Below are 18,029 nucleotides of genomic sequence, written 5' to 3'. Positions count from 1 at the left end.
AGAACTGCCTGTATTATAAGGTGGAGTAACACTTGCAGTCTGGGGAAGAGGACAGGTTTTCACTACATTAAAGTGAGGCGATCCCACTAGTAACACAGCCACTAGTAACAATCCCACTAGTAACACCTCTTTGGACCTTGACTACAGAGGTCCCGATACTCGCAAGGTAAGTTACCAACATGCTGGTAGCAGGAATAACTGAAAGGAAAGGTACAACCTAAATACCACATACAACTTTGAGAATTCGTGTATTTGCAACCCAGCATTCTGCTGCTCACAGAGAGACCTGTGGTCAGACCCTGACAAGTGTTTGGTTTTAACAGAACTCCTTCACCGGTAAGGTAACTGACTTGTTCTGAAAAGCCTCTGTTTTGTTGCACAGACTTCAAAAAGTCCTTCCTGGATGCAACAGAGTATTGTAACGGTTATCAATATGTTCAAGGACAATAGCTTGAAAGCAGTTGTCTCTTCTGCTGAAGGTCAACAATTTTTATACACCAAACCAATTACAGCATCCTTAGCTCAAACAGTCCAGCTGTAATACTTAGGCAAGAGAGTTGCTACGATGCTCTTTTTTAGCAAATTTTTTACATTTTATTTTGTCTTCTACACATTGGAACAAATGAATAATGAATACATAAAAATCATGGCATAAGTAGTAATGACTACCACAGACTCATGAAATTCACTAGAAACATGAACAGGGGTGTCACAGCTGCATCATTTTTCCCTGACTTCACCTTTTATTTCTTGTTTTTGGAAGAATCCAATCCAATGTTGGCCTGGTTGTTCAGTCTTGGGTAGGAGTTGTTAATGCGTGCAGTGACAAATCTTACCTCTGAACACAAGGGCCTACAAGTTACGATACTGAAGGCGGCAGCTCTCCTAATCCAGAACATCTGTGAATGGGTTTGTGAGGGGGAAAGCAGAAACCATTTGTACCAGCAATTTTCATTGCACGGCCCTTTGGGGAGCAGGAGCTGCACACTCAGTCCTTGAGGTGTGACCAGCCAGGATCTGCCTCACTTGGGAACTCTCCTGGAATGAAGTGTGGGTTACAGCCCCCCAGCTCAGTGGTGTAACAATTAAGCAGTTTTGCACAAGACCAGTGTGCAGACCTGGAAATTGTTGTATTGCAGAATTACTGCGTATTTGTACCCTTAACTGCAGCTTGCATAACAGCAGGGAGCAGAAACAAACACAGTCTAAAGTGATGAACAAGTCCTGTATTCAAAGCGTGAGTAAAGACTCGACGACACAGCCACTGGAGAAAGTAGGTGCTTATCCTTGAGCCTGGCAGTAAGGACAGTCCCCTGGTTCCTACTGTTGGGCAAGTGCTGTGAGTACCACCTGGCTGTGAGTGAGATGCCAGGTGTGATCCTACTATTTCTGCTCCTCTGTGTGACTTTCAGGAGGAGGCTGTCCATCTCAGATGCTTGAGGTCAATAGGTGGTTTTCAGTGGCAAACTATAACAGATCATCAGGTGCACAGAAGCCGTTTGTGACATCTAACACTTGCTTTTTAAGTGACAGAAGTGTAATCTTTATGGACCTATTCTAGGCTTGTCTAAACTTTGCAGAAGTAGGCTATTCATCAGCTCTGTGTTATTCTGGATCTAATTCTGAAGGCCTAACTCAAGGATTCTGGATTCTGCCTACAAAAGAGCACTGCACTCAACAACTTCAGCTAATTCCAGTGCAATTAATTGTTCAACAACTGCACCTCTTCCAGGACTGCAGTTTGTGCTGGTGGAGTTTATTCCCACCCAGCTGTGCATTCAGTCTGAACAATTAACTTTCACAAACCCTCCCCAGTTGAGAGGCTCACTCGCTCTCCAATTGTGTGCCCAGCAGGAATAAATACTGACCTCAGAAGGAACTCAGGTATGTTAAATAAAGGGCAACTCCTCCACTGATAATTAGTACCTTTAAACTGAGGGTAGAATTCAAAGTGTGAAACAGACTTGGAATACACACGTGGCTGTGTGGAAGAATCCCCAAGTGATTGGCAGTGTGATCTATTGCTGAATGGACCCAGATTTCGCCTCAAACAGCTGCTTCTTGCTGCTTCTACCACCAAGGGATGCAGTATCCTTGACAAATAACTGTCCTGTTGTCTTCATCTTTGTTGCCAGAAATTTACTGTCCTCTAACTTGCAACTAATACATGCTAGGATGTAACTTTCTCTTGAATCAACTCCTAGAACCACTACTACCTATTACCAGAGTAGTAAGGCAGGAGTAAAACATGCTAAATTAGGCAGTTTGTACAGATGAAATAGAAAAAGTGAGAAGGGCTGATATTGAAGTACAAAAAGCTCAGGATATTATACACTTGTACTGACAGAACCATGAAGTTACATTTGACCACACACACGAAAAATTATTACATCTTTCACACAAACTATTTTTTATCAAGTTCCTTAAGAATGAGGTTTTTACCTCTGCAACCAGTCAGCTCTGTTAAGTTGTCTTAAGCTCTCTATTGCTGGTTCACAAATACCCATCTTTTTGAGTGTTAGAAGCTGGATGATTCAGCTACCATTAGCTGTGTATTTCAGAATTCAGTGTTTCCAGTTCTGTAAGGCTCTTGTATGCATCACAAAATACTCCAGCTACTAGGGGAAAAGAATTACTTTGGTGTGTAGGCTCCTTAGGTTCTGAGTAGAGACACAGAAGTACTGTTCAGTGAATGAACAGCACTGTCAGGCTGCTATGAGGGAGCATGACGTACCCTGCCATAGCATCTACTTCAGCCTCCCAAAGTTCTCCAGCTTAGCAAATACTAGAGAAGAAGCTTTTGGGACTTTTACTGGCTTGGTTCTGTGATTCAGTTTCCCCCTCACAGCTTCAGACACTGGTTTTTGAGGTTGTGGCTTTTCCCGGGGAAGACAAATGTACGTTCAACAACATTGAGGGTCTCAAAGTCACAGAAATGAGTCATCAACAAGAATCTTAACTTCTGTAGACAGGCTTGCTGCACCCTTTTTAATTTTCCTAGTGCCTCTTGGATTACCTTCCTGGTGGTGCTGTGTGGTGCTTGGTTGCTGGCTGGGGTGAAACCATGACAGTAATCTAAAGAATCCAAAGCTCAGTTCAGCCATGAGGGCTTGTGACTTTAGCTAAAAAGAGCAAAGTCTTTCAATCTGAGGCAGAAAATGAAGTTTCACCTACCAGTGGAAGTAATTAGCAGCTTTTCCATGCACAGAGCTGTTCTCATCCTCTCATTACTCTCACACAAGCTCTCATGCTCATCCCCTTACACGATGATGTAATTCAACTGATCAATTTTAGTGACTTTCTAAATACAAGGTTAATTTTCTGCCATTCTTATGATTTGAATCAAATCACTGTGTACACCCCTCTTTGGCTGCAGCAGGCTATTAGCTTGGCTCAAGCCAAATGAAACTGCAGAGTTGGGTTTCTGTGTTCCTGCTTGGCCATGAGACAGCAATAACCTCTGTAGGAGGGCTATTCATTCTGCAGCTAGTTTAAAAAAAATACAAGTGAGCTGCCTACACTTGGAGATGATTACATTGCTGCAGGTGTATTTTTTGTGTGCAGGCACCTCAGTGGTTTCCAGAAAGCCAGTGTTTCCTTGGCTTTGGTCACTTGAGTTTAAAGGGAACAAACTAGTTGCTAAGCTGCTCTAGGCTGAACCTGGAACAGGACTCAAGGATCGTGCAGCTGGCACAGCACCACTACTGCAAGCATCAGTGCCAGCAAGAGCTGCAGTGTCCTTTTATGGGCAATTCTGGGACAAGCACAGATTTTTAACTCCAATGTTAACACCCTACAAGCTGTCATTGCTTCTTTCATATTAAGGGTTCTATGCTTTTTAAAGAAATTTGAAAGGAATATACCCATGAGTTCTATGACACTGACCTAACTGAAGCCTCAAGTAGACTTTAAGGCAGGAAACTGCTAGAACACTGCAGTTATGCATCAAAGTTGGCATCAAAAGAGGCACTTTTGTTTTCCTCTGTGCTACAGAACACACAAAGCTAAAGAAGATCCATCTGTATTGTGTTACAGTATAGGTGAATGAAGCAAAGTGGTTAAAAGATACCACCCATGCCATCTTCTAGTAGATTCACTGCCCCTTCCCCCACCGCCACTGAACACTGGAGAACAGTTTATGGGTCCCAGTTTACAAACCAAAGAACTACAGAACTACCAGTCTAAGGCACATGTTGAAGGAACTGAACACATGAAGACACTCAGGTTTTTTAGCTCCAAGACAAAGATAAGCCGATTTAGTCCTTGTAATGCTGAGTCCCACCTCTGTAGGTGGTCAGGTGCTACCTGCTATGGCATGGCCATGCATGTGGAGACCAGAGCAGGCTGCTGCCTCCCCACTCCCCCTCTGGCACTGCCAAGCTCAGCCAAAGGAGCCTCAGCACATGGCCATGGTTACACAGAAGCTAAGTCATAGATGCTGAAGCTTTCATGTGTTATACAGGTAATAACAAAAAAAAATGCATATTCTTTCATGGTGTCTGGCAAAGCCTTCCCAACACAACTTTTACAGTTAGCACTGAAACGTATGACCCTTTAGCACCATCACGGTAATGCTCCAAATCTGACATAAGGGCAAGTTTGGTTCTTCAGTAAGCAGCTATACACCAAAGGACTCTTTGCTTCCAACAGGTAAAGGGACCTCTTCATAAATTATTTTGAGATAAGGAAACTTCATAGGTAAAAACCAGTATTCCAAGTTGTAGAAGAGGTAAAACTGATGATTCAAGATGACACGATCAATTATTCTTACAAGATCCACAAAAAACTCTCTGACTGACTGATGAGGTTTAAATGGACTGTAAAAGTCTCTTATAGCTGCTGCCAATGTCTTGTTTCCTAGTGGTCCAAAAATAGACGTTTCATTTCCCAAATAAATAGGTTCTCCACTGAATAAAATTATGCTTGTATAGTTTGTTTGTATCTTCTTAAATACAGCTCCTAAGTCAGCCAGCTTTTGGTAGGTTCTCAGTATAAACTTCGAGCACTCATAAGAGTCAAACCATACTGTTGATTGTTTGTCAGGACTTGCCTGAACTGTCCAGGTCTCGTAGTAAATACCAGTCTCATTGTCATATTTTACCCACTGTGCCATTTCATTAAACATGTTTCCTGTAAGAGATGAAAATAAGTATTACAGAGACAAGGTAACAAACACATGACTCAGAATACTTTTCAAGGTTCACCTCCCTCCCCTGCAAAAGTTTACCTACAACATTACCTAACCATACATGGGCACAAGGCTTAGGTTGGAGAGAGAAGTGATACCCCACTGAATAAACCACATTTACATGCAAGTTATTTAAAACTAATTCCTTCTTCTGACCCTCTTCCTCCTACTATGGCAGAACATCCAAACATCAGAGAACCATGACACTTCTCATTTTCCTTTATCCGTGCAGACAAACAGGGCAGGTAGTAAAATATACAAGACATGCTGACAAAGCACTCACCAGAGCAACAGGTATTTCTGCACTTCAAGTTTTAACCAAATTCAGCAATTCAGGGCAGAAATTTTCATGTCTCTTCACAAAAGAAACCTTAGACTGAAACACCCTGCTGTTTTAGCAGCTCCTCAGCCAGCAAAGCTGAACTGAGCCAAATGATGAGTGGGATGTGAAGACCAGTAAACTTAAAGACCTTGAAGATTATTTTTTTATTTAGAATATGGGTTTGGAGTATTTAGGTGATGGTGATTTCACAACTGGAATGATGAAGACATCCCTAACTCAGCTTGTCTCGCTGCTAGCTACTACCTCTGAGTAACTAAAGCTCTGGACATTCGCCTCCCAGGCTACCCCATTATAACTGCTCTTCACTCCCCACTTGAGAGCTTTCGGACTTCATGGTAAACGTAACAATCACTGCTTAGTGGAAGGATTAGGTACTTTATTTTTTAATTGCCTGTGACTTGGTTTAATAGAACAGCAAGTCATTAAATCTGTATCAAGAATGGTACTTATACACTGTAGATGGGTTTGAAGTTTCCCCTTATCTTCTCTAATTCCTACCCCATTAGCTTCCTACTGCATATTCTGTAAGGCATGTTATTGAAAAGGATTAGTTTCTCCTAACAAGACTGAGATGGACATAATATGAAGTTCTGGCCTTAACATCGCAAATTAACCAGAAGTGTTACAGGTTAATGCATGGCTGCATTGACAGTATGTTGGAAGATACCTAGACAATCAAAAATCAGAGTTTGTCCTGTCCTATTTCCACAGAAGAAACATACTCCTACATTAACATTAACCTTTCTGATGGGCTTTAAAAGGAAATGAGATGGCTTCACTGTGGTGTCTGACGATGATGACCAACAGCCCTATAGAATCTCACAAAGTCTAAGAGGATCCAGCCATTTCATACATTAAAGCTCTATCCCATGAGATGGGATGCTTTTTGCTTGCTCTCTGAAGGAAGCAAGTTCAGCTCGTGATGCTGTTCCTCTGTGCTTGCATCCCCTCACCCTCTTCCACAGTAACATTCAGATTCCTAGTCAAATCTAGACAATTCAAAGCCCTCTGATATACTACTTCCCTAAAAGTTTCTTGGAAATGAGAAGTGAGAGAAACAAGGAAGTAACAGTGCCTCCACAAGGAACCAGCATAACCTCACCTTTCTTGGGCATCAAATAATCCACTCAGGCAGGAAGCATTAAAAGTTCTAGAACCATATGAAAATATTTAACTTGGTGTTCATAAAAAAGAATCCAATTGCATCAGGCATCAAAGACTTCAGTCATGAACCACAAACTCACAGGAAAGCAGCTCTGCTTTACTTCACTGCTGAAAGAACTGCCTAGAATTTCTTAAGAGACTGGACAGATTACCTAGAGACTGAGGCCAGCAACGTTGCTAAAAGTGGAAGTGGGCACACATAAAGCACCACATCACACTAACTGTAAGCTGACTCTCCACTGTGCCTTGTACACTACATTAACTTCGGAGAGTAAGTGGTTTTAGTCACAAAAAATGCAACTCTCCAAGTCCTCAATGAACTTCTTTTCTAAGACATTAATTCTATTAGTAGACCAATCAATTAGATTTATTAAATGACCATTTCACTTTAGGATTGCAATGTTCAGTATGTACCAGGAAGCTATTCTGGAGATCATCCGTGTATTTACAGGTGTAAGTCGTAGGTTTGTTCTACAATGTATGACAGAGACCTATTACTGGGGACATTTGCACAGTTTTTATGACAGACAATGGGGAGATGGAAATAGAGACTAATATTTTTTTTATCTTTGAGATTGTTTCTAAATATGCCTTATTTGTTTGCTCAGTAATGAACATATTTTCAAGTTTTTCTATCTCAGCATTCATCTGCCACTTCACAGTACAAGCTTTTGTTTTGGTGAAGCCATGTGAAGAGTCCATAATGGCTCTGTATAAGCTGTTTTGCTATTTTTACACTCAAGAGACTCAAGTGTTTTGGTACAGCAATACCACATGACTCTCATTTAACAACTCTTCAGTGTGTTGTTCAAAAGGCAGCAGCCTCATGCCACTTTCTGCATTAAAGAGAGTGTTTGAAATTAGCATCAGTGACTAACACTGCAAATAACCTACAGAACATAAATTAAAAGATACTGCTTTACATAAAGACAAGGCTGACTCTGTATTTTGTATTAACATTATCCAAAGCATCTCAAATCTACCTGATATTGTAGTCACAAGAACTAAAGTTCCATTTTCCTTCCAGTGTGCATCATCTATTCCTTCATAAAAGCAAGCAGCTCCCTGGTTACACCAGAACGGTGCATCTATGCCAGGCCGCAGATGTGGAAATGTGCAGTTCCCAAGTTGGAAGAGCTCATACCACTCCATTGTGTAGTTTTTGCCCGTTAGAGAGCTCCTGAAACCCACAGCATCATGCATAATTTTCTGTGAAAAGATAAAAACCAAACAATTAAAACCCAAAACTTTAACATTATAACAACTTCAGCTTGGTCTGTACAGAAGATAAGATGTTGGGAGCTGTTCTGTAACAGGGTGAGAGGAGGGGAAGGAGTTTCTGTAACATTGGATTCAGTCGCACTGATGCACAACACACTAGATTGAATCACACTCATACTTTTATCATGCTGTCTCAGAGCTTATCTACCCATCCATCATAAATTCTGTTACTTAGAGGCAGATTCTCAGTGGGAGCTCATCATCAAAACTCAAGCTGACTTTTGAATCCTTAACCTCTGTATTAGGGAGGGTTCGGACCACACTGAATCTTGAAAACCACAACACCGTTGAAAGCTCAACAAAACAGATATTTATTACCAAGAGGTGGCCAACAAAACAAACAAACCCAAAAGGGAGGAAGGAGGAGAGAAGTAAGCCCCCAGCACGACCTCCCCAGTCACCCAGCTGTTGCCTATAAAGTTATCTTACCAATCTAGCATGCCTATAATTACCCATAGCAGAAGCTGCATCCTTGGAGAGTCAGTAAGTTCACAAACTGGCAGGCGTCCCTGCCAAAAGGCAACGTTGTCCTTGGTGTGAAGCCAGCTCCCCTCCAAGAAAGCACTATCTGCTTTTATACAATTAACTGAGTGACCTCAACCTAGGCAGGAGTGGTCATCACTGCCCAGCCAGAGGCTCTTCATCCCACCCCTTAGTTATGTAAGTGCATCTCTTCTGTGCATGCGTGGCTTTCCCTGTGCCTGCGTACTGCACTCGGGGGTCTTTTCCAAATGAGTCTGGGGGTGCTACTTCATCATTATAGTCTTCACTTTCTCCTTCAAGTGACCTTGGAGGACAATTAGCCAATCACAGAACACCAATTAAAACAGTTTATACAAGAAGCTCCTTCTCCAAGGACGAGGTACCTGTTTATCAGTACTTGTTTTCTCAAAACTTGGCAGAGAAAGAACAAAACTTTTACAGTTGTCTGGGCCAAACACAGACCAAAAGTATCAGCATAAATTCACCCTGATACAAACCTCATAGGGGCATCAGAGTAATAAAGAGCAGAACCAAGTTACCAAAAACAGATCTTGGTAATGAAAGCCATAAAAGGAATGAGGTAAATATTTCTTTTAAAAGCTGTATAGTAAAAACATACATTCGACCTTAATTAACAACTGAAGCAACAATATTTGAATCTATTTCCATTTTTGACTCAGTGTGCTTGGTTTTGATGCTGCTATATCATGTTCACTGAAATTTCTTTATTCATTAGGAATCATTCTTTGAAGTTTAAATTTGCTACTGCTATAGCTATAAGTATTACTAAAGTTGAGATTCTTTCATATTTGCATGACTCCATGAATGGAGACTTCAATTCCATACTGGTCATTACATTCAAGAAAGAACTGTAAAAGCAACCAGCTCCTCACGATCTACCATTCTGACCAGGTAGCTGTCCTCTCCTGAAAGGTATCAACGTTCAAGCAAATACAAGTTTTTAACAATAAAAAAGTTAACGCACTAAGGAACTACTTCATCTGATATAAGAAGATAAATAAAAGTATCTTCTTGATCCAGTGCTAGCACAGAAGAAAAGATACCCCAAACATAATGGTGTGTGTATACAAAACACTCTCAATATGCAGCTATATGGGGGAACACATTCAAACTCACCAACAGTGCTGTTTGTGCTCTTTTCTTTAGCTGAACTAAATTCTGTAAGTTTTATTTGAAACTTAGTGCTCTTTGAGTATCCTTCCTACAGCTAGGCTAGCTTGTGTGCTTTAACACTCTTCTATACAAGCATGTCCCAACCTTACAGCTCCCATTCTTGACAACTGCTGTTGAATTCAGCTGAATTTGCCACTATAACTTTGTTAAAAATATCACCTTACCAAGTGTCCTAGTAGGTCTCCATATTTGAATTCCCATACTGGAGCCTGTAATCGATACACTTCAATGACATCCTCTTCTTTCATAACTGGAATGGCAGAGCCAGTGGGACAGAAGGTGTAACGAGCCTGGCAGTAAGGATCAGTTTTTGGACGGTAATCAAAGCGCCTGTGTTGAGAAGGAGAAGCACACAGAATGATAAACACAGCTTCGCAGCTGGAGGAACTCTCATGCCTTCCTAAGGGCCCAAGTGGGAGAGCTTAAGTGTCCGGCCACCCCCAAAGACTGATTCTGCGATCCAGGCACTGCAATCCTTGGAGTACACAAGTCTGAAAGGCTGCTGAGGTGCACACCTGCAGAAACAGGACCTCAGATTTAAGGCTCAAGAATGCAAGTCATGTTGTTCACAGTACTGATTAATGAAGGAGTGCAAATGATACAGATTACAAAGCGTGACATACTCACAAAATCAGACAGACACAGATGCTGGATAAAGGATAGTTTGAAATCTGTTTCAAAAACATTCTTCTAACAGTTTGTCTATACAGGGATTGACCAGTTTGTTCTTCCTCTTCTATTGTAAAAGGTCCTCAGATGAAGTTATTTTTACTCTAGAATATTGCCAATATCAGAAAAAAATTTCATTGCTCTATGCTAATTTAGAAAAAGAGGTCTAAGAACCTAGCTAGGATCACTGTTTCCATTTCATTCCTATTAAACCTCAAAAACCAAAGACCGAATCTGCTTACTTATGATACTCTACACAAACATCAAAGAACCTTTCTCACAAGTCTTCCTTTTCCAATTTCCTTCAGAGTCACTCACTGTATTTCACTTAAAACAAGGCATACACAGCTTGTCCAGATCTTGTAAAGTTTGCCTGAGAGTCTAACATACTCAGTTGCCTAGGGCTACTGAATGGCATAAATACCCCAGACATGAGATGACTCAAGGACACAGGACTTCCTGAACCATAAGAAGGTCAGCAGCACTGAGACAGTGCTGCTTTTCCCTTTGGACTTCTTCTCCAAGCTTGCTGGGAACTTCAGCATGTCTGCCTTTGTTTTGTCTGGGGGAGGGAGGTGGGGGCAAGAAAAAAAAATCCTAAAGAGTATGGCTGGAAAAAGAACACAAGGAAAACAAAGACTTATGCCAACCACACATTTAAGTCCTGTTTCTAGACTGCACCCTACATTTTCAACTTCCCCTCACTGCACCTTGCATGTGACAAGAAGTTACCATGTTAAGAAGCATTAAAATCTCACATTTCTGAGCACTTCACACCAACAGGCTTGTACTACAATTTTGACCATCCCAAGACCCAGCCTTGCAACTCGTGAACTTACTTGAAAATCCGAACAACTCGTGACTGCAAGATCAGCTCCTTCAGGCATCACCTGATGCAAACTTAAGAGCTAGGAATTACACAACAGGCTTTCAAACTTTCAGATGTGCATTAGACAGCAGTTAAAACCTCCCTTTAATACAGCAAACCCGCATAAAATACACATAGCAAGCGTAGCCCTCCTCCTGAAGGGGTTCATTTCTTCAGCACAGCCAAAGCTGTCACTATTTTCGCCAGTAAAACGCCACAGCGCTCTCCTGCTGTCTCCAACACCACTAGGACTTCTCCTGGAGCTCAGGCAGCTTTGGAGAAGCGAACGGGATTTTGTACCATTGCATTCACCACGGGCAGAAGTATGACGCAGACTTAATTTTTTTAAAAATAAAATAAGCCGTACCCCCCTTTCCTCATCGCAACTTTTCTGCGGGAATTAAAGGCGTTTAAAGGGCGGGCAGTCATTCCCGGGGCAGCAATCCCTCTCCAGGCAGAGGCAGCAAGCGCAGCCTTCGGCCTGGCATGAGACTTAGCGACCTAAACACACCACATGCCGTACAAATGACCAACGCCCCGTGATTACAAAGGGGATGATTTCACGGCCTTTTTAGCCTAATAAACAGAACAGAAAACGCAGAGCGCTGCGGGCCTGACCCGCGTCACTCACCTGTAGGGACGGCCAGCGCCGCCCGGGGGGCGGAGCCCGGCCCGAGACCCGGGCCCCCCACGCCGCCGAGGCGGCAGCAGGAGCGGGCACAGGAGCGGCAGCAAGCCACGGGAGAGCCAGCGCGCGGGGCCCATGGCGGAGCCGGCCGGAGCTGCGGGAAGCACGCCGCGGCGGGAGGGCAGGCGGGAAGACCGCCCGGCAGCACCGCCCCGGCCCGGGGAAAGCCCGAGGTGCCCGCCGAGGCAGGGCCTACCGGCAGGGTGGCTGAGCCAACTCGGATGGTGTTCCCCGAGAGACCAGCCGTGTGCCGAATCGTCCTTTAAAAACGCCACCCGGCTGAACTGCCACTGCAGTTTTCAGGAGACGCAGGCAGCTACGGGTTCTTTTTATTTAGCCGGAGGATTTGTTGTCTGTAGTTCCACGCATTGCTTTGGAGACACTTTGAAGCTGGTGAAGGGTCTGGAGCACAAATCTGAGGAGAAGGGGCTGAGGGAGCTGGGAGTATTTAGCCTGAAGAAAAGAGGGTTGTAGCCAGGCAGGAGTCGGCCTCTTCTCCCAGAGAAGTAGTGACAGGACAACAGGACTCAAGCTGTACCAGGGGAGGTTTACGTTGGACATTGGAAAGAATTTCTTCACAGAAAGGGTGATTAGACATAGGAATGGACTGCCCAGGGAGGTGGAGGAGTCACTGTCCCTGGAGGTGTTTAAGGAAAGACTGGCCATAGCACTGAGTGCCATGGTCTAGTTTACATGGTGCTGTTCAGCCACAGGTTGGACTCAATGATCTCTGAGATCTTTTCCAACCCCATTGATTCTGTGATTCTGTGATTCTGTAAAAGACATCAAATACCCATCCTCACACTCAGAACCCATGGAGAGGGGTGGTCTCTGGGTCTGGTCCCTGAACAATGACGTGAGGCCTCACCAAAAGGCAGAGAGGCTTTTGCTGTGATAAACCCTGTGACCCGGAGCCTCTTCAGGCTACCAAGAAGTCTTGTCTGAAGCCTTTCAGGGCTTCGAGCTATGTTCATATACATATCACCCATTTCAGAACATTTATTCAGGTTGTAACAACTTATGTTATGGGGATTATGCAGCAATTAATTCTCTCCTTTTCATGAAAATGGTGAGAACTCTCTTTCAGACGAACTAAGAGAAACTGTGAGGACAAGTTTGCCAGCAGCAATCCTGCAGAAAACACAGCTTTTTCCAGCTCTATGGAGTTCAAAACTGACTATACTGGCATCAGAGTCCAGGAGGTTAAAGTTTGGTAGTCAGCAAAGTGAAAGCACTGATGCATACTATTCACTGGGTAAATAATAACTGTGCTGTGGACTGTTGACTATAAGGAGCCAGAGGAATATCCCTGCTCCCTGAACAAAACTAAAGAACAATCAGTCCTCTATGTTCACTATGTTAGGCTATATCTTTAAACAAAACCAGAGGTGAAAAAAACTCTGCATCCTACATAAAAATGCAGGATAGGCTGCTGAATATCAGTTTCAGTAATGCTGGGGCTATTAAAGGTGTTCAGAAAACTTTAAAGCCTTTAATTTCAGCAATGTTTCTGTATCTCACTTCATTGCTACCTGATTCTATATTGCCTGTCTTTAAAATCCATGCCATTCAGCACCATATGTTAATTTAATGCACATATACATAACCTATACATACCTGTATTTCCATATTTCATTTTTCTCTCATGCATGTTAATTGTGTCTGCTTTAAGGTAAAGCTCTGGTTTTGTTCTTTAGAAAATAAAGTATGCTAGTAATCATGTGTACTTCCTAGCTTGAGTGTAGTACAAGATGCCAGCTCTTTCATCTGCTCAAAAGATATGTGTTTGTTTGGAATATAGCCGTAATTCCTGGGTTCAGAGATTTTTATGTGTAACTCTGGAAGTGCTTTATGAAATAAAGGAAGGATAATTTATCCCTTCTATGAAAGCGGGAGGTAAGGAAGTGTAATGACATAATGAATTTGCTGTAACTGCTCATTAGCCAAACTAGAAATGCAGTATGAACAGGTTCTTAGTTCTGGCTCAACGTAAATTTGCAGTGTGGACTATTAAGTCTCTGCTGATGTGGATGCTGAAGGTGTTAGGGTGACTGACTAAGATGGCAAAGCTCTTGGGGTTTTTTTTCTCTTTTTTTATTTTAATTGCATTTTTGTATCTCACTTCATTTCATCCTGCAGGAAACTTTTGCAGCAAGGTATTCGGTTTTTTTCTTCTCATACAACCTAACTTATGTCATAAACTGTATTAACATAGAAAATAAATGACTAATACATTTATGAATAAATATGCTTGAGCTAAAAAGCTCACATCAGCAATTTGAGTCAGCAGCTGTCTTGTTTATTATGAAGAAACATGTCAAAGTCCCCATTATAAACCCACAGAGCTGATCTGCATCTTTGTCCAATAGCAGGCTTTGAGGAAAGATTGAAGACTGCCTGCAGTCTCATCTTCTGGAGTTGACAAGATTCCTAAATTTTTCTCATTTCCTTAGATTTTTTTTTTTTTGATTACTGAAAACTGAACATTTTCCTGAAACAACAAAGAAGACTCTCAGTGATTTCCCATTATAAACTGGTACTTCTCTGCTCTTGGCAGCAACAGCATGGACGGGACTGAGAGAAAGGGGAAAACAAACCCAGCTGCTGCAGCCAAAAGTTGTGGGTTTGAACAGATAGTTTAGTTTTGAACAGGTACATGAGTCATCACACTGTAACAGTCACAGCAAGGAGGCTGTTGAACCTGAAGTAACAGCCTCTCACAAAAAAGGGCCACTCTGGATGGTGCTTACACCACAGCTACACATCTGCCAGACTATGCACTGGCAATATGCCATTCAGTAGGAAAGTCATGGTTATATATATGGATCACAGCAGACAAAACTACACATCTGGCAGCTGTACTGCTTACAGAGGGTTTTTTATACTCCCACTGGCATATGTTAGCTATTGAGTCAGCTGGATGCATACCGAGAAATACAAACATTACCTGAAGTCATACTGAAGCTACTCTGAAAGACAGGAGTTCATCAATCTGAGGTCCACACTCTGCCTTTGAGGGGTATGAAAGGAATCTTGAGAAAAGGAGCCAGAAACAGGGCTCCTATGCACCTGCTCTCTACTATGTAGCCTTGGATGCCACCTGAACTGTCAGTTGGGGCAGGAGAAAGCTATGTTGTTTCCTGCAGGAAGGGAGAATGGCTGGGCATTGTGACTGTATAAGGTAGTGCTAAGGGTTCCCTTCAGGTCCTCCAAGACCCTGACAGTTAGGATGAGGGCTGTGCTCAGGACAGATGTGGAATTCAGTGAGCATTTGGGATTGCGGAGCAGTCCCTGCTTTGTCTGCCATCTTAGGGGACATGTGAGGGAAATTATTTATTTCCAAGCTGCATTTCTAGGGGAGCTCTGCTGAAGCCTTAGAGATAGGATGAGGGTTCAGATAAGGACACAGATGAAGTTCATCACGAGTTTTAAGCTGAGAGGAACTCATTGGAATCTGCTGCAAGGTGAACTGTTGAGTCGACTGGATGCAGTCTGTGAAATACAAAGAGCTTTCCAAGTCAAATTTAAGCTAATAGGAAAATCTGTTCTTAGGCAACTAATGCATATTACAGCAGGATTTCCACTAGAGAAAACATCTTTCTCAAAACCTGAGCAGTAAGAAAAGGGTCAGGATCCAGGACGAAGCCGTAATTAACCCCTTGAAGCCTGAAGGGGACAGTACCTGCTCTCTCCCCTTCAGGGTGTGTCGCTGACTGCTCAAGGTCTGATAAAAACTGTTGTGAGGAAAGTCAGAAACTGCTTCTGCTCTGCTGAGACACCTCAGCAGGGCCCCCTCCCAAGGCTCTTGCCTCCCACCTGAACTACACTGCAGCCATGCCTGCGCCCAGCTGTGTACTCCACTGATGCGGACCCAACCCATGCATCTGTCACCCCAGCTTAACCTTGGATCTGCCTCATCAGTAAGGACTTTTCTAGTGATTGGACTCTTCATGGAACCCCACTGCTATTCAGTTTCTGAACGGGAACACCCATGTTGTAGTGGCTGGATCCAGCAACAGGCCCAGACACAGCAGGGTAGAGCCAAGCCCAAGATTACACTACTTGTATCCAAGGAGACAGGACTGAAGATGAGGCTACCCATAGCATCGGTTCACTGGCTGTGCAGGAAGACCAGCCCATATGTCAGGACAACAGGAGATGGTACTGGACATGCACAGCTACAGCACAGCCCAGGTGATGTCTGGATGTCCAGGCCTAAGTTCACATAGAGCTCACAGGTTGGTGGCCAGAGGGTGTGTGGGTGGGGGCCACAGCTGAGGTTAGCCAGGGTAATTATGGGGCTACTAGTGCACTGGAGGCCTTGACAACAGCTTCTTCTTCCATCAAGGTGTGTCCTCTCACCTTGCAAAGATCTGGCTTTAGAGGTGCACTCCTTGTGAAATGCTCTTGTTGCTACTTGCTTTTGTTGGCCCAGGACAAAGAGTCATGACAGGGCTACTTCAGGATGATGCAGAGCCAGGGCAAAGACATATCATGAGCTGGGATGAAAACACGGACCTAAGACAGACACAGAGGGCCATGACAAGGTCACAAAGTTAGGGCAGGGACATGGCACGAGCAAGTTGGAGTTAGATCAAAGAACAGAGCCAGGGCAGTTATGGAGCTGGCACAGAGACATGACATGGAGGATGTGAAGTAGGATGGGAATATCACATCCCAAACAAGTCTAGGACCCATACAGGAAAAAGGGCCACCTATAATGTGAATCTGAGGTCGATCTAAGAGACAGGGCCAGAAACAAGAATGGAGATGAGGTTACTGACAGTTCAGGTCCAAGGTCCACCCAGAAAGACTAGCCAGTAAGTCAGGACAGAAAGAAGCAGGGTATTCCAGTTCTGAAGGTGCTCAGTTTCCCAGCTCTAACATTAATCCTGGCCCTAACACACAGCAGAGTTTGGAACTACACTCATATCTCCAAACATACAATGAGTTTAAACTCCTTCCAGGCAGCAGCTTCCTCCTACCTCTTAAGCATAAAGAAGACTCCAGGGGGATTGCAAGTCTGGAGACTCTCAGTGGAGTCACTGCAGTCCTGCTCAATCCTAAGAGGCAGAGTGTGGGCTGTGGTGGACACTGAGCTGAAGCCCTACATTCATTTGGAGCAAACACTGCCCAGGGGTCTGCCCTTCAGCAGGGAATTTCCCTATCTTGGCCCTTTTCTGTTCCAGAATCTCCCTATCTATCATCCCACACAGACTCCCAGCCAATCAGTATTCAACTGAAAGTGTTTTGCTACAGAAAAAGACTTTACCTTCATATGTCATTTTTTTTCTTCCAAGCCTACGCACTCCTGTGTCCTCTGCAAAAAAACCCATACTCCAAGTTTTTGAAGACACTCCCATTTTTTTCTACAAGATCCAGCATTTCAGCCTTCTGGTCCAGTAAAAGTGTAAGTTTTCATTATGAAGCCCAAGCTTCTTCCTATTATAAGAAAGACAGCTCATGAAAAATGAAGGACCAAAAGTCAATACAGCTCATCTCCGGTGTGCCATTTGTGTGCACAGTCCTAACAAGGAGACTAGGAATGCATTCCCTTTGGTTGCCTTGAGCAACACCTTAGGAACTAAGCTGGGAGTGGGTGAAAGAAGAAGGCTGCTCTAAAATGGAGCAGCTCCTTAGAAGACAGTATGAGGTTAAGGGTGCCAAAAAGTACGTGGGTCTGATAACCTAGAGTATCACTGAAACAAACAGCATCAGGACCCAGCAGTACTGCTGGCCTCTACCCAAACTCCACTTTTTTTGGTTTCCAAAGCAATTTGGATGCCAATTTTCACTACTCCATTATAGCCGTATGCGTAAAACAAAACGAAACAAAACAAAACAATGAAAAACGAACAAACAAACAAGCAAAACCACTTCACAGGTACAGCTGTGAGCCTCTGCGAGGTCCCGCGGGAAGCAGAGCAACTTTGGGACTAGCGACAGGAATGCAGATGTCTTACAGCACTCCAAGGGTCACGGCACTGCCCCGCTGCGGGGAGCAGGCCAGGAGAGAGATGAAGACGAACATACGCCTGAACCTGTTTTGTTTAAAGGCTTTTGTTTCCCACCCCGCTCGCCCGTGCGGCCGCAGAACACGGAGGCCGCGGCGCAGCCCAGCAGCGCAGGCGCGGCAGGAGGAGGAGGAGGG

At 43.6% G+C, this 18,029-nt stretch overlaps 2 protein-coding genes across 2 annotated transcripts in view; one reads left to right on the top strand and one right to left on the bottom strand.

Annotated features, from left to right (window-relative positions):
* Window positions 1-92: 92 nt before the first annotated feature.
* Window positions 93-11,700, bottom strand: CLN5 (CLN5 intracellular trafficking protein). Its single transcript, XM_025895004.2, has 4 exons — window positions 11,558-11,700; window positions 9,818-9,983; window positions 7,679-7,904; window positions 93-5,130 (listed from the first exon to the last, which is right to left on the bottom strand). The coding sequence occupies exons 1-4, from the start codon at window positions 11,617-11,619 to the stop codon at window positions 4,619-4,621; spliced, it is 966 nt and encodes a 321-aa protein (XP_025750789.1). The 5' UTR covers window positions 11,620-11,700; the 3' UTR covers window positions 93-4,618.
* A 4,041-nt stretch (window positions 11,701-15,741) lies between these two features.
* Window positions 15,742-18,029, top strand: part of LOC103760838 (glutamine amidotransferase-like class 1 domain-containing protein 3A, mitochondrial) — an 8,179-nt gene continuing 5,891 nt past the window's right edge. Inside the window, exon 1 of the mRNA XM_029960993.1 lies at window positions 15,742-16,039. Coding sequence (XP_029816853.1) covers window positions 15,742-16,039 — 298 coding nt within the window. The remainder of the gene's footprint in view (window positions 16,040-18,029) is intronic.

Source organism: Manacus vitellinus, unplaced genomic scaffold (genome assembly GCF_001715985.3).
Source record: "Manacus vitellinus isolate BGI_N305 unplaced genomic scaffold, ASM171598v3 scaffold_2_pilon, whole genome shotgun sequence".
In the NCBI taxonomy this organism is placed as follows: domain Eukaryota; kingdom Metazoa; phylum Chordata; class Aves; order Passeriformes; family Pipridae; genus Manacus; species Manacus vitellinus.
This window is presented reverse-complemented; position numbering and strand designations above follow the sequence as displayed.

Coding starts and splice junctions, on each gene's coding strand:
- CLN5 (XM_025895004.2), bottom strand. CDS start 11,619: ATGACTGCCCGCCCTTTAAACGCCTTTAATTCCCGCAGAAAAGTTGCG. Junction 7,905..9,817: donor GAGACCTACTAGGACACTTG/GTAAGGTGATAT, acceptor ATCTTTTCACAG/AAAATTATGCATGATGCTGT. Junction 5,131..7,678: donor TCTTGTGACTACAATATCAG/GTAGATTTGAGA, acceptor CATCTCTTACAG/GAAACATGTTTAATGAAATG.